The sequence below is a fragment of the Babylonia areolata genome, chromosome 8 (genome assembly GCF_041734735.1).
Source record: "Babylonia areolata isolate BAREFJ2019XMU chromosome 8, ASM4173473v1, whole genome shotgun sequence".
NCBI lineage: Eukaryota > Metazoa > Mollusca > Gastropoda > Neogastropoda > Buccinidae > Babylonia > Babylonia areolata.
The window spans coordinates 37,581,194-37,598,240 of NC_134883.1; the positions used below are offsets into that span (position 1 = coordinate 37,581,194).

General features: G+C 39.2%; 1 protein-coding gene across 9 annotated transcripts in view; it reads right to left on the minus strand.

Annotated features, from left to right (window-relative positions):
• LOC143284774 (plexin-A2-like) overlaps window positions 1–17,047 on the minus strand; it is a 561,646-nt gene that overhangs the window by 443,630 nt on the left and 100,969 nt on the right. For all 9 annotated transcript variants that reach the window (XM_076591753.1, XM_076591756.1, XM_076591755.1 and 6 more), the window contains 2 exons: window positions 15,613–16,378; window positions 104–289 (listed from right to left, as the gene is read on the minus strand). In XM_076591753.1, coding sequence (XP_076447868.1) covers window positions 104–289; window positions 15,613–16,378 — 952 coding nt within the window. The remainder of the gene's footprint in view (window positions 1–103; window positions 290–15,612; window positions 16,379–17,047) is intronic.

Here is a 17,047-nt window from a genome sequence, read left to right on the forward strand (position 1 = left end):
CACGCGCACACACACACACACGCAGACATGCGCGCGCGCGCACACACACACACAGCCACAGACAGACAGACAGACAGACAGACACACACACACACACACTGACCTTCACAAGACTCCCGTTGGCGGTGCCGACGAAGGCGACAGTGTACTCCTCAGTGATGGACACGGCAATGGCGGTGGGGTGGGTGTTGAGGGGGAACAGGAGGGCAGCCTCGCTCTTGATAGGGTCCGAACCCCCGATAGGCTGGTTGATCTCGTCTCCACAGTAATCGTCCGTTATGCTCGTTTGCTATAATGGGACATTTGAGAAGAAGAATAAGGTAAAAATCATTCGGTTAAAAATGACAACATGCTCTGAAACATCACGATGGGAATGATGTGTAATGTTTTGCTATTGTCGTTGTTGTTTTGAATTGTTTTTACCTTTTCGTTGTTGACGATGAAATATTCGAAATCAGACTATTCTGGCATTGGAAAAGATATTTCCTGGGAGTCAATGAAGCATGAGATCCTACTCCTGTGTCGGTTGAATGGATGATCAAAATATTCACTGGACACAATCTAAAGGGCAAACACAAGGCAAGGTAAATGAATAACGATGACACTAAATGCAGCATAACAGATACGGCAATGACCTGTGCAACGTAAGATACAGTCAAATATAAAAGGGTAAACATGCCTTGCAATCCTTAAAAACTCCAGCTAAACATTTAGAGAATGCATAATAATTAAATCAGTCCATGCACGATTCTGGATGAGATAAGCCACGAAAAACACCTTTTTTCTTGTGTGTGTGTGTGTGTGTGTGTGTGTGTGTGTGTGTGTTTAATGGGCGGTATTGGGTTGGTACATATACCCTGTGCTTCCTTGTTACGGCAGTGTGTGTGATTTGCTTTGAGAGGGTGCAGATGGGTTCGTATCAATTGATAACAAAAGAAAGAGAGAAGTCTTCTGGTCCATGCTATGCATTTTGATGAAAAAGAATTCTTGCATCCAAACGCTGTATTCTTCACAAATAACACATTAGAAAAGGAGAAAGAAAACACTTAAGATCATGAGGTATGTACTGATAAAACCAGTAACCGAAACTGGTATTTTTTTTATCGTGTGTGTGTGTGTGTGTGTGTGTGTGCGTGTGTGTGTGTGTGTGTGTGTGCACGTGTGAGTGTGCACAAATTCTTGTATTGATATGCACATGTATGTATCCTCAATTCTACTGTATCTGTGTTTGTGTATGATTTTCGATTTACGTTTGTACCTTTTTTATGTACTATTCCCCCCCTCCCCCCCCCCAAAAAAAACAAACAAACAACAAACAACAACAACAACAACAACAACAAAAACAAACAAAAAACCCACAAAAAAAGCAAACAAACAACAACAACAAAAAAGAGTTATCTAACCAACTAATGAACAAACCAACTCACAAACTTGTCAACAAAATTAAATCTGAATTATGCATGGGAAGAATTTTGTAGTAAGGGGAAAAAGGGTAACCGAAATTTCGAAACGTTACGGAAGCACAAACTCTTATGATTGCTGTTATTTTGGTAAATGTTTGATCTACAAATTGAACCTTTACTTACATATGCAGCAGAAATTTGGGGACTAAGTGTGAATAAGCAGGAGACTGAGAAAGAGCATACATATGCAATTAAATGTTTCTTAAATGTATCTATGGATACATCTAATACAGTTTTATATATGGAGAAATGGGAAGATAACCTTTTTATGTTAAAAAAAAAAGTGTGTATTAAATACTGATCGAAACTGTTGAAGCTTCAACAAACACGCTTGTGCAGGCAGGCCTATGATGTGATACACGGTATATGTTCAAATGGAGTCAGGGAAAGAAAATTGGGATTACAGTGTAAAGGGAGTAGGAAAGGAGCAGCAATTAATTTCAGAATTTAAAGACAGACTTATTGGTTATTTTAAACAAAAGTGGCATTCGGATATATGGAATCCAAAGAAAATTTTTTTTTTCTCATTTCAAAACATATATCAACCTGAAAATTTCTGAGCATCATTACAGATAAATGGGTCAAAATACGTTATACAAGATTTAGTAGGACACTTGATTACAATGGAAATAAGAAAGGGTTTGAACCTGGGACTTCATATAATCACTATGCCCATAATGTGGTTCCCAAATTGATGATGAGAAACATTTTTTGTTTTGTTTTGTTTTTTGTTTCTTTTTTTTCTTCTTTTTTTAAAATCAGGTGTAGCTAATATGAACGACATTATTAATTTTCTGTTTTATCGTCTGAGGACGAAATCATAATCAGATCGACTGCCAAATCTATTGCAGAAGTTCAAAAGATAAGACAAGGATGTGTTATCATCGGGGAAAACAATGTATCAGAAGGTAGTTTACAATAGTTGACAATAGTTGACAGAATGCTGATATGCTCTGGAATCAAGGTAGGGAGTACACAAAAATACATGTGTGAGAGGATGATCGAATCGAATTTCCTTTTCTTTTTTTCTTTGCAGTGATGAATTGCATATCACACACACACACACACACACACACACACATAAATATATATGGTGACAGGTTACCAGTCTTTCTCCAACTGCATTGTCCAAAACTGTTAGATCATAGCGAGAATTGAAATGTTGACGAGAAAAAAGTTACCCCTTTTGCAGGCAATGGCAAAAAACAACAACAAAATCAACTCTGTGTGTGTGTGTGTGTGTGTGTGTGTGTGTGACAAGGCCACCCACGTCATTTGTCACTTCTGAATCATAATGTGGAAAGCCTGTATACTAAATTGAAGGACACAGAGAGCTGAAGGAAGAAGTTGAGAGGCATGAGCACTACTCTTGCCGATATAACCTGTTGTTGCATGGCATGCCTGAAGAAAAAGGTGCGACTCATGAGAGATGTGTGAAGAGAGTGATCCAGTATCTGAACCAATATTTCTCTCAGAAGCAGTGAACTGAAAACGATACTGACATAGCACATCGGCTTAGCTCATATTTTACCAACACATGTGTGAGAAATTCTGGTTTACAGAAAAGATGGAAAACAGTAGATCTATATCAAAAGAAAGCATATGATATGCTGCAGAACCTGAACTATGTGACTTGGGCATGTAAAGTATATAATATGTGACTTGGGCATGTAAAGTATATATAAATAAATAGTTTATACAAATTTGGTTTGGAGACGTTTGGGAATCTCGGGGGGTTGGTAACTCGGAAATGTTTCTTATGGCTTTCAGACAGTCTTATCGACTGCTTTAAATAGGATTGGCATATTAGTTTAGAGTCACATACATTATATAATGTCTACGCTTCTTACAAGCATTCTTTTTCACTTAGTTGTCATTTACTTCAAATTCCCAAAATCAAAGTTCGTGACGTTTTATCGCATTCAGGATTGGAATGTCTCCACTGAATGCCATTTTTTTCAGTAAAAACCGTGATGTGAACAGAAATGTGAACTGTCCTTTTTGTGTCGATACCCGAGAAACATAACGAAACTATCCGGAAACAGCTAATACCACAACAGTTCTGTAGACAGCCATCCATATCTAAACTTGCACTGCTGTTTGCCAGGATGAACGAAATGTTTGTAATCTGTTTCTTTTTGTATTCAATGCGTTAAAAATAAGACAGAATGTGTGAATGTAATGTGTGAATGTGACTCCATTTCGATGTATATATGCATGGTTTGTTTTCACATTTTCCTATGCTCACTCCTTTGTGTGGGCAAATGGTCTGACAATTAAACTGTCCTGCGTCTCTCTCTCTCTCTCTCTCTCTCCAAATACGTGACTCGTGTGTGTGTGTGTGTGTGTGTGTGTGTGTGTGTGTGTGTTCTCTCTCTCTCCAAATACGTGACTCGGATGGAACTTGACATACATATAAGATCTGTAATGTATTTCAAATTGTACATGTTTCCCGAGACGACTATGAACTAAAGGATCTGCTGGTATAAATGCCACTATTAAAAATGTAATTTTCTGACAACTGTCTAAAATAGGATTTTCAAATTTCGGCAACAGGGACAAAACAACAACAACAAAACAAAGAAACAACAACAAAAAACCCAGTATCTCCAGAGCACCTTTCTGTTTTACCTTATCCCAGTGTCAACCAATGTCAAGATAATATCGAAAGACTGGAACGTTGGAAACGGTAAAGCGTTCTCGCGGGATAACTGATATATATTATACTGAAAAGACTGAAAAGAAAGTTGATATTGTTCTTCATTATTTCCCTCCATGAAATTGTATCCCGTCCCTGTCTCTGTCTGTCTCTCCCCCTCCCTCCTCTCTGTCAGTGTTCTTTTCCCCTCCATTCCCTTCAGTTTCGATCCGTCTGATTTTCGTTTGTAGTTTTAATATGTATCCCTGGATCAAATCCAGCCCACTCCCCAGCGTCGAACGGGAAAAAGAGAAGCGGGAATCAAAAGAGTTAACCAAATTGACACGGGCAGACAACAGGAAGCGCGAGGTGCCGCTATCATCGATTGCCTGTGTTTGGTATTGATCTAGGAGGTTCTGGTCAGAGCGGGTGGGGAATGAGGACGGCTGGCTCCAGGAGTGGACATGCTTCATTTCTCTCGCTGCCCTTTGATCCTCCTCGCCCGCCTCTCAGTTTCACTCTCAGAATCGGACTCGCATGCGTGTTCGGCTGGGGTTTTCTAAGTCGCGATACTTGCAGTAGTGCTCGCGCGCGCTCGTGTGTGTGTGTTTGTGTGTGTGTGTGTGTGTGTGTGTGTTGATGCATGTATATGTATTAGAGATTAGCATAAGCTTACAATTGGGCCAACAGCAAGGTGAGTCATTTATGATTAATGGGTTCTCTATTGCAATATGATTTAATTCACAGCTTATTTTCTTGTGAGGGACTATGACTCTCCAACTAGGATTGCACTGGTTTTTAGTGCTGCAGCCTTGGGGAACCATCCCCCAACGCCGATAGCGTGGGGATGTACCTTGGGCAAAACGTTCTCCACTATACTCAAATTCTACACCTCAGATATAATAGTTGGGACAGCTGTTGCCTCTACTGCGTGGAGATCTTTATCGAGGAAAAAGCCATGGTCACGGACATGACCATAGAATGAGTCGGACACGACTATCATTAAAAAAAAAATAAAAAAATAAAAGAAAGAAGAAGAAGAAAAATGTGTATGTGTGTGTGTGTGTACACATGTGTATACATGTAGACCTATATGTGTGTGTATGTACACATGTATATGTACGCGCGCGCGCCTGCGTGTGTGCGTGTGAGTGAGTATAAATACACACACACACACACACACACACATATATATATATATATATATATATATATATATATATATATATATATATGTGTGTGTGTGTGTGTGTGTGTGTGAATCAAAATCAGAATCAGAATAATATCTATGTGAATGTGTCCGTGCGTGCGTGTGTGTGTGTGTGTGTATCAGTGTGTGTCTGTCTGTCTGTGAATCAGAATGAGAATGAGAATAACATTTATTTGTCATGAAAACCATCCGTGTGGGGATCTTTTTGCTTTATAAATCAGTTTGGCGGCGGAGTTTTGTACCTGCTGTAGTGGTCTGAGGAATGTTTACAGACTGATCTAGAAAGTATGCATAAATCAGCTGGTGTTTTGGTTGCGTCGAGTGTGAGGTAGTGACGTATGGAGGTGATTCGTCCGAGTTCAAAGTAGGCTACTTGACAGGTTTTGCTGATGTGATACTGCATGGAAAGATCTTTATCGAGGAAAAAGCCAAGGTCACGGACATGAACAGAGAATGAGATAAGAGTTTCTGTGATCGACAGTGGAAGGCAGGGAAGTGGCATCTACTCATGGAGGAAGGAGTCTGAGGGCTTCAGTCTTATCATCGTTTAGTTTCAATTTGTTTTCTGTCATCCAATTTTTCATTTCTGTGACAGAGTCTTGGTGAGTTTGAATAAAATGTTCATAATTTGGAGAGGATATTCGTCTTCTAATACACCACAGATTTTGCATACTCCAGCATTTTTCCATACCTGTGTATCTTGTCACTTTCTAGGTGGAGATCATCTGCATTTGTGCGAAGTTTGCACATGGCAATACCTTACTAAGTTTTTACTGAGTAGATCAGATATGGTCTAGTTTGTATTATTTGGAAACATCATAGTAGAATGCTTCTAGTCTGCTTTCTTCAGAAACATCATAGTAGAAAGCTATCTTAGATTTATTTTCGTTTTTCTGCTTTCTCCCGAAATTTCAGCCACAGATGACCAAATAAAGTAAGAAGAGAACGTTCGTTTATTTATTTATAGTCTGTTCGTCTAAGATGATGATATTAGACTGAAAATAAATTATATCATTATTATTTGGATTATTATCATTCCTATCATAATGATGGCTGTAAGTATTAATTAGAAATCAACATTTCTGTATATTCGAATGAAAAGGGGGGCGGTTGAGGTGGAGGGGACGGGGGTGGGGCAAGCGGGAGGGGACTAAGAAAGAAAGAGACAGACAGACAGAGAGAACATAATGTGGAAAAGATACAGTACAAAATCTAAAATGGAGAGGGTGAGTGTCAGTGATTGGAGAAAGAAAAAACATAATATTGGAAGGGTGTGTGTGAGAGGAGGGATGGGGAAAGCGGGACCAAAAAAAAAAAATCAATAATCAAATATTGTACGCACTACTTCTGTATATTATTATTTGAAAATAGGTTCATGTGGGGACCTACAATAAACAACCAACTGGACTATTTAACACATAACTAGCTAACTTTAATAAAGAACAGTTTGAAATATAAACCTTTTTTTCCAAAAAACGTTAACATTTGAAACTGGTAACACGTATTCCGTAATTTCTGGAGGCAAAAAAGGTTTCATTACTAAACAGCGGGTTAAAACGTGCTCTACCGTTAAACGTCCCTTGCAAATGCATTCAATATTTTCACAATATTTTGTGTATGGGGCATTTAGTAATAACCTAAATGCCATGCTCTTAACAGCCCTGCCAGTTCTTTTAGCATTTAATAAGGCAGAAGTGTTAACTTCTAAAGACAGAAAGGGATTTTGCATATTTCTTTCAACAATATTACACATTTCAGATGATGATAAACGATGAGGAAGTTCAATTGCATTTAAAGCGTTTTTAGCTCTAAGCTTTGCAAGATGACCTGCACGTTCATTAGAGAAAAGCCCACAGTGTGAGGGAATCCAGCACATTTCAATATTAGTTCCTCTCATTTGAATACAGTGAATCAAAAATCTTATTTAAAAATAATGTTATAATTTATGTTCCTACAACCTGATTTGATAGACTGCAGAACTGATTTTGAATCTACACAACATAAAACATGAATCAAGTTTAGGGGCAGATCAATTAGATATGTTAATGCCATAAGGATGGCAATTAATTCAGCTGTAAAAATTGAGAAGCCCTTTCCAATATGATATGACTTTTCAATTTTCAAAGCAGGAATTGCATATCCAGAACCAGCATACTGATTTTCTAGAACAGAACCGTCTGCATATATTTTAAAGTGGTGGGGGTATGTTTCAGACAAGTGTGATTTGACTCTAGAAGTTAGTATATTGGGATTTTCATCTTTCTTAATGTCACAATATTGAATGTCAAAAGCTGCTCCCGTTAATTCCCATAATGGAACTGGTGAAGTGCTCATAATCGGAGCAACATTTTGTGGATCAACATTTGATTGATTAAGAGAACAAATTTGACAAAATCAAGCCACTTGTTATCTTAAGTGTGTTGTTCTTGTTGTTTTTCAATCGTATCATATTGACACTGTTTTAAAATTGGTTACGCTTATGACTCCGTTATATGTATCCAAAATGAGATCATATCACAAATAATCTTCATGTTCACATGGAATCGTCCCAGTTCACCCAATACCGGAAGTTTGATACTTTGTTGTTTACACCCAGCAGTCGTTTACAAATTCTGATGTGAAGATTTTCATGAGGAATGTTGTTGTTAAGTATTTTTCTAAAAGCTCATCTAGTGAAAACAGAGTGTTTGAGTCCCTTTGTTCTCCGAGTGACATGATATTGAATGGTTAGTATGTGTGTGTGTTTTATCTTCAGTTTAACGTCTATTCACTATCAGTGTTTTTAGACGGAAAGGAGTCAAGTAGTGGATTAGTGGATAAAGGAAATGGAGTGCATGTGAATATTAGTGTAAAAAAGTATTCATGTTATGTATCAGAGGAAATGTATATTATTATAAGAAAAAGTCTAAAGAGATTGTGGTGTGTATTGAATGAGATGTCATGGGAGGGAGAATATGTATATGCATATCAACAAGTATTAACCTACAACAATGTAAATATAAATAACAACATTAATTATAATACATCAAAGGAGGATACCAACTGGACTGGAGTTTAAAATTTCTGAAAACATTCTAAGCAATGAAGAATCATTCAAAATCTTTTCAGTGGCTAATGAAATATTGGAAGAAAAGTCATCAACTACATCTTTTGGAATTAACGGTCTTATGCTCGGACAATGAATGAGTAGATGGCTTACAGTTATTTGCTTACCGCATATACATTTTATATTTTTAGAAAATTTTGTACGAAAGGCATTTAAATGAATTCTATACATTAGACTTGTAATTTGTCTTGAATGTGCTGCTGGTTTCGAATTTAGAAAATGTTTGGGATTAGCTGCATTCTTTGTGTTTACACAACAGTGGTATAAGTAATCTATAAGTAATTTCTGAAATCGATTTCTAGATACATTTTCTATACAACTAATGCATTCATGCAGATCTAACTGGATGTCAAGTTGTACTGCGCCTTCGAAATTACGTGCTGCTCTTCTAGCTGCTTGGTCTACACACTCATTTGAAGATATTCCACAGTGCGAAGGTACCCAACAGAAAGTTATTTTAATGCCCTGTTTTGTCAGTTGGTGAATATTATGTTTTATTTCCATTGTCATCTAGATACGCTTCTTTGAATTTGAAGATTCTATAGCTTGTATTACTGATTTTGAGTCTACACATAATAAAATTTCACTAACAGTTTTCGGAATGTCTGAAATATAATTTAAGGCCATAAGTATGGCTATAAGTTCAGCTGTGAAAATGGAATATTGTCTACCAATATAGTATAATTTTTCTATTCTAAATGAAGGAATTACAAAAGCCGCTCCTGAATTACCATCTTCTAGAACAGATCCGTCTGTGTATATTTTTAGATAATTTAAATATTGATTTTCTATATGGGAGAGCACTTCAGATTTTAACAAAAATGGTGACTGGTTCTTGGATAAATCTGTATAATCCATGTCAAAGGTAGCTTTACACTGCTCCCATTCAGGGACTGGTGAAAAAGTAGGTATTTTTGCAATTTGCTTGTCTTTTGATTCCGTAGCACTAATGATATCTGATGCAAATGTATTAATGGATGTCATAGACTGTATCGTCTTAGCTCTTTTAGCAAAATCTTTTTGTGAACTCAAATTAGCTTCTTCTTTTGAAAAGGTTTCATATGCGAAAGATTTGATAACGAATTTCGCGGCTGAAGCTTTCCTTTGTTCATCAAGAGATAAAACACCTGCTTCTCTGTAAGTCCCTAAATTTGATGTAATTGGACACACCTAGAGCGAGTTTATAAGCCTTACAATCAATGCTTTGCAGCTTCTTTAACAAATGAAGGGGAGCACTGAAGAATACCTCTTGAGCGTATGTCAAGCGTGAATGTACAAGGGAGGTAGCGAGAGATATCAACGCTTTGGTATCTTGCCCCCAGAGCTGTTTACAAATTATTTTAAGGAAATTTAGACCTTTTCTTGCTTTGTTTAGAATACAGTCAATATGATAATTCCACGAAAGCTTTGAAGAAAGATAGACTCCCAAAATTTAATAGATTGTGCATAGCTGATGATGGTACCATTTAATGTAAACACGGGGAGCTTTTCTGGGTCTGATCCTGTATTAAATAGCATCATATTTGTTTTTTTCTAAGGACAATGATAAGCCATTTTCTGTCATAAAGTTTCTGATTTTATCAAGTTCCCGCTGGTATATTTTCTTTATGTAATTCAGTGTCCTAGTAGGCGTTTTATTTTTCATTGTCACCTTCATCCATAAACAAATGTCATCAGCAAATTGAACCAAGACTGTATCTTTAGCTAGCTTGTTAGGTAGATCTGCTAATAATATATTGAATAAAATCGGCGAAATTACTGATCCTTGTGGTAGCCCCATGTGTAAATGTCTGGGGTTTGAGTAGGTATTTCCTACTCTTACTTGTATAAATCTATCTGATAAAAAAAACTTCTAATATAATCATACATGTTGCCTGTGATACCGATATTTTTCAGTTTATATAAAAGTCGAGCGTGCCACACTTGGTCGTATGCTTTTTTCACATAAAAAAAGTCGCTAGTACGTTTTTTCGCCTTGCAAACTGTTGCTTTACCTGTGTAGTCAGTTTGACTAGATGTTCTGTGGAGGATCTACCTTTTCTAAAGCCAGCTTGGTTTATAGGAATTACACTATACTTCTCACAATAATGAACAAGTCTTTTTAGAGCAACTTTTTCCATTAGTTTGCATGCATGCGATGTTAAGGCAATTGGTCGATAACTGTTTTTATCTGTTCTGTGTTTGCCCTGTTTGTGTATTGGGACAACGATTGATTGTTTCCATACAAGAGGAATGTCACCATCAGACCAACATTTCTTTAAAATTAAGTGTAAGAAATCAGTCGAATTTCCAGGCAAATGTCTCAACATTTCGTTTGAAATTCCGTCTAAACCAACTGATGTTTTTTGCTGCCGAGATTTGAGAGACATTCCTTTATTTCATCTGTTGCTATTTCACTATTTATATATAGGTGATTTACGCTCTCTGAATCATGGTATGCTTCATTTTTCTCTTGGCTTTCTCTATACTTTCTATTTTCTTCGGACAAACCAGTGTTTCTACTATGATTACCAAACATGTCAGCAAAAACCTCTGCCTTTTCAATATTTGATGGTAGATCTGTATGGTCCAGTTTAATAGGGCATTGTGATAAATATATTCCATTTTTCATTGTTTTTAGTTTTTCCCATACCTTTTCCATATCTTTGTGATTGAAAACTTCATTTATGCAGAAAGACGATCAGTACTGCCTTTTTGCGTGTACGTTAACATTATTTGCTTTTTTTAGTTTTATTTTTTAAGCTTTGTTCCTCTCTAAATGATTGGGGGGGGGGGGGGGGGATTGTACTTTTAAGTATATTTTGAATTTTGACTTCTTTTCTTTCTTTGCTGCTTCACAGGCCTCATTCCACCAGAGTGCTTATGATCTTTAACCGATTTGAACTTTGGAATAGATTTATTTGCAGCTGTGATGACTGTATTTGTAAATATCGAATATAAACTGTTGACGTCTGTATTGTTTATGTTGTTCATTTGAAACGATGAAAGTAAACTTCTGAATTTATCCCAGTTCGCAAGTCTGTAATTATATTTTGGAATCTTATCCTCGGTTGGATCTATCGACTGAGATATTTTTTATTCAAGTCTTGTGATAATAGGCAAATGATCACTATTAAGAGTGTCATTCAGTGTATGCCAGTCACATATTGGTGCCAGATCTGGTGAGATTAAAGTAAGATCTATGGCAGTTGCTCTATGACTTGGATTGTCTGGGACACGTGTTATTCTGCCATCGTTTAGTTGGTATAGAGAAGTGTGTGTGTGTGTGTGTGTGTGTGTGTGTGTGTGTGTGTGTGTGTGCGTGCGTGCGTGCGTGCACGATTTATATCGCGCGCGCGCGCGTGTGTGTTTACTCGCATGCGTGTGTGCGTATGTTCTATTTGCCTACATTTACGTTTCATGTTTTTATCCACCGACGTAATGTATAAATATGTAATGAAAAATACTAAATGGGTACTGTTATGATGTAATGTTGTAGTTTTGTTGTTTAATCGTCATCTGTATTTTTGTTGTTGATGATGAGTATGGGCATGGGGCTATGGGGGGATATTTTGGGGGATTGGTGTGTGTTTGTGTGTGTGTTGGTGTTTGTGCGGGGTGAGTGTGAGTGCGTTTGCATTCCGTACATTCTTTTCTTTTGTATTTTCAGGAGTGGGTTGTTTTTTTCAATATATTAATTTCATAATGTAATGTAGATTTATTTTTTATGAGGAATGTTTGATATGTTTTATCATGTATTGTTGTGGTTTGTTTCGTGTATATATTGATCTGGTGGGGGTAGACGGGTGTGGGTGGACAGACTATTTGGCAGTTTCACTATCAAAATGTGTTTATTGTAAATATACAATATAATAATTGCTCAACAGGTTCAAGACTTATTCTCTAAATGTGTTAATTTCAACACCATCTATTATTTTTATGTTTCTTGATATAATTTCATAAGAATGGTTGTTGTTCATTACAGTTAGTCTACTTTATGATATGTATCTCTGATTGTATCCACATTGACTGTAGTCGTTGCCGTACCTGTTACGACTGCCAAAACTGTATTTGGAGTAATAATGTTCTGTTAATTAACTTTACTGAGATACTATGAACAAACGGGGTGGGCTATAAGTGTTCCGGGGAAGTCCGTCTTCTTGGTAGACAACTGTGTGCGCCTGGCTGGTTCCTGTGATATGGAAGCCAGCAAGGTAGGTTATCCAACTTTAGTTGAGCAGTAGATTTGCTGAGATTTGCCACGTCTAAGTTACGGTTTCGTGTGTGTCAATGTGACAAGTGGCGAGCGAGCGCGAACGAGCTCAAGCATGTGTGTGTGTGCGTGTGTGTGTGTGTGTGATTTGAGTTTGTACCCTGTGTTGAAGAACAGCAAAGAGAAGTAACTCTCTTCATTCAAAAGGTATAAGAAGTAACTCTTCATTCAGAAGGTATAAGAAGTAACTCTCTTCATTCAAAAGGTATATAACTTCAGTCAATGCGCTAAAACAACCAGATCAGTTTGCACAAAAGCAAACAACAAATGTATAAACAGAAATTAGCTTTCATTCAAGAGTGGCATGGCCTTTTTGTCTCCAATATAATATACAAACAATACAGAACAAAAACATGGTTGCCTTGGTGGATTCAGATTCGAAATGAAAGTACAATAAGTCCAGGAGAGTAAAGGATCTGTGCTGATCAAGAAATGTGCAAACAAATTAGTTTTTATTCAAAACTGGCAAAACCTTTTAGTTTCTAATATTCGTGTTTACACATTTCTTCTGTCAACCCTGCTGTTTTTCACATATCAAACAATTGGTACAAGGATGGTCGCGAAACTTCCTTTAAAAAAAAAAAAGAAAGAAAAAAAAAAAAAGATTCGAAATAAAAGAATAATGAGATCAGGATAGTCAAAAGTATCAAACAACAGCAAAGAGAAGTAACACAGGTAAATAGAAGGTTCAGGGGAACGAACACCCACACTTCCTTAAAGAAAGCACAAAAAGCAATGACGCTCATGCTACATGTCGGACATCGGCTCTCTTATCTTTCTCCGTGTCACACACGCACAAAAGCCAATATCCACACACACACACACACACACACTGGCGCTGTGTTCCACTTCAGTTCACAATATGGAAGTGGCGACGGCTTTGAGCAAGCGTCATAGCTCTGTTTTGAAGTTGTTTGTTTGCAATTTCGTCTGCTGGGCGTCGAACTGCAACATGACAACATTAACGATTTTTTTTTTCTAAGTTTGAAACTGCCGTCGCGATTATTTTGCAGGAGATTGAGAGAAACATGTAAAAGGTATTGGTTTGACTGACTGTCTCAATCAGTAAGTCAAGTGACCAACTGGCTGCCAAATGGTTGTTCATTTCAAATGTGTATTCGTCAATGACCGATGACCGACTCCAAACCTAAACCCTAATATTATTGTTTGATACATATGCACTGGCGCCAGTGTGCATAGAGATCTACGGCGCCAGACGTGCAGCGTTTTATTCAAGGCTAAAATATGTTTTAGGTAATTATTTCTATTCACAGTGAATCAACATCAAAGGCAATCTCTGTGGCTGTCCTCATGGCAGCATCGCCAATTCTCTCACCCCACACCTGTCCTCCCTTTACCTTCCTTGTCGATGTCTCTGAATAGGACTTCCCTCTACTTCCACCCTCTCATAGAAACCGACTGGGAAATGATGGAAAGTGGAAATATATTTTATCATAATTTTGTTCACCCTTTAGGGTTGCATGCCTAATTGCGAACAGCGTGTAACTGTGAACAATTTCTGTACCGTCCCAATTCGAAGCGTTCTCACCAAATACATTTGACACTTTAACGTCTACTTAGACCTCTTTCTGATAACTTAATGAATATTCATTCCCAAGAACCAGTCAAACATCAACTATTTAAGGCTATTTCCGCGCTCTTTCTTCTCTTCGCGTGCTCTACAAAATCCTAAAATCAAGCAAGTAGTATGACTTATTACAGTATAAAATAGCTGAACTGATTGGATATGTTGAATGAATTGTGCATTGTCAGTGCTGGGAGCATTTAAGAAAGCATGTTAGCGACAGATCGGCACATCAATTTTGAATGGAATCTCATGTGTTATGTCGTTTGCAAGGAGACCATATTTTTTACTGCGTCTATTTGCGAACGATGCTGCACAGTTACTGAGCGCTCTCAAAAGGGTCTGTTTGTGTGTGGTGAGTGTGTTTAAATGTGTGTTTGTGTGTCTGTATGCATGTGTGATCAAGACCAACAAAACAACAGTCTGGTGCGATGTTCCAATAATACGTTATGTCTAATGAGTTCAAGACCTGCTTCTGTTTTAATCGTCCACATGTTCCCAAACCCTCGTTCGCAACTAGAGTTGCCCGTTTGCAATTACCCTCAGGCACCTCTGCTATTTCAACCGTTGAAAACACGTTGAAAAGAAGGGGTAGACGAACTTTTTCCTGGTGCAACCGATCCGAGAAAGCGTTCCAAAACAGAATAGCTACATTTCAATATCGTACAACCTGTTATCTGAACAATACACACGTTGACCTTGTCGATTCAACTTGGTCGTTCGCAATTAGGCCCACCTACCCTGCACCAAAACACCATCACCCGTCTTATCTAGAAAGACGACCAAACGAGATAAGGATGCAGCATTTAAAATTCTGGTCTGAAATAACGTGTCCTGCAGCTTACACGATTTGCGCCAAGGATGGTTCTGAAGCAATGACAATTCTAAAGATGGAAAATGCAGTCAGTTTCATGAAATCTTCATCCCATCCACACCTTAAAGACTGAACTGATCTGATTCAACAGTTTGAGAAATGTTTTGTTGAAAAATTGTTTTGCACACACGCACTATCACACACACACGCGCGCGCGCGCGGACACACACACACATACACACACACTTTTGTTTTTGTTTTTTGAATGATAGTCAGTCGTGTCCGACTATGACTATCAGAACAGCAGTGGAGGCAACAGCTATCCCAACTATCTGGGCTAGAATTTGTCTTGCCCAAGGTACATCCCCACGCTCTCGGAACGCACACACGCATGCATACACACACACATACACACACACAGAAACATAGTACACATGCTCTCTCTCTCTCTCTGTGTGTGTGTGTGTGTGTGTGTGTGTGTGTGTGTGTGTGTGTGTGTGTGTGTGTGTGTCAAATCATACTCCAAACAGTGTAATTAACTTACCGTGGACTTGAGACACCTGACAGGCGTGGACAGGTGGTCCGGGCCGGTATTCCCTATCCCACTGAAGCACTTCTGAATGTTCTTCGTGAACACACGACGCACCAGTCGCATGGGGTATATACACAGAGCAGACTTCCCCGTGGGCACAGGCGACGACTTGCGGCCCTTGGAGAAGACGGCGTAGAGTACGTCTTCCGTGGTGGGGATGGTGAGGCTCTGGGCCAACACCTTGCCCGGCTTGCCCAGGTAGGCCGCCTGCAGCAAGTTGTAGTCCTCCCCCTGGCTCAGACACTGCAGCTCAAGCTCCACGTACGAGTAGAAGAAGGGGTCGTTCTGGCATACCCGGAAGATCTTGGAGACGTACTGGTTGCTCCGGGCGCTCCTCTTTTGCATGGTGATCATGTAGCTGAAGTTCTCTGAGCCGAACCCGTATAGGTAGGTCACCAGGAACGTCTCCCGCTGCTGGATCTCGATCTTGATGCGAGTCTGGCGGAAATTGTCCGAGTAGGCCAGCTCGAAGTTGCTGAGGTTGCGGCTGGAGAAGGCGGGCACGTCCTCACGCCAGATGGCCTGACCCACAGGGTTCCATGACACGCTGACATATAGCACGTTGTTCTGCACCTGGCCGGGTCGTGGCGCCGGACCCGGGGCGATGAAGGCCACGGTGGAGGCGTTCTCGCTGTTGGCGGCCACAGGCTTGTAGCTGCTGGGGTCCACCTTGGTGATGTCGTCCAGGTGCCGCTTCTCGCAGAACCCTTGGAACAGGCTGCAATCACCATCCGATTGGGTACAGAACACATGATGGTGTCAGTGTTTTTCTCTACTTGTTTTGATAGAAATAGCAGGGGAACACGAAGGAGGCGAAGGAGGGAAAAACAGGAGAAGTGAAAGGAGGAGGAAGAGAACTTGTGGCAGGGGGAGAGGAGAAGAGGGAGGAAAATGAGAAGAAAAGAAGACTGAGGAAAATAAGGAAGAAACTTCGTAATGTTCATTTACTCAAGAAGGCATCACTGCGTTTGGACAAAAATCCTCGTGATGAAAATTTGCAACATACGTTTGTTTTTGTTTGTTTTTGGTTTGTTGTTGTCATTGTTTTCTCTCTTTTATGCGAGTGTTAAAACGTATTCAATATATGTAAAAAAAAAATTGATCGAGACAGACCCAGAGGCGCAAGGTCCGGACAAAGGGGCGCCAGTGACCGAGGACGTCTGTCTGACAAATGGTCGATTCCGCCAGTAGGGGCAGCATGTCCCGCCCTGTAGAAGGTGCTGGGCTGATTCAGCATGCACCACAGGTGTGCCCTAATACGGGTAGAATGGGGGAATCCACCCGTGGGCGTTAGCCATCCTGTGACCCCATCCCCAAGGGTCACTAGAACCTTGACCTTCGGGAAGAGAAAAACTGGCCAAGTCGGGGTGAGCTCCGGTCTGACTTG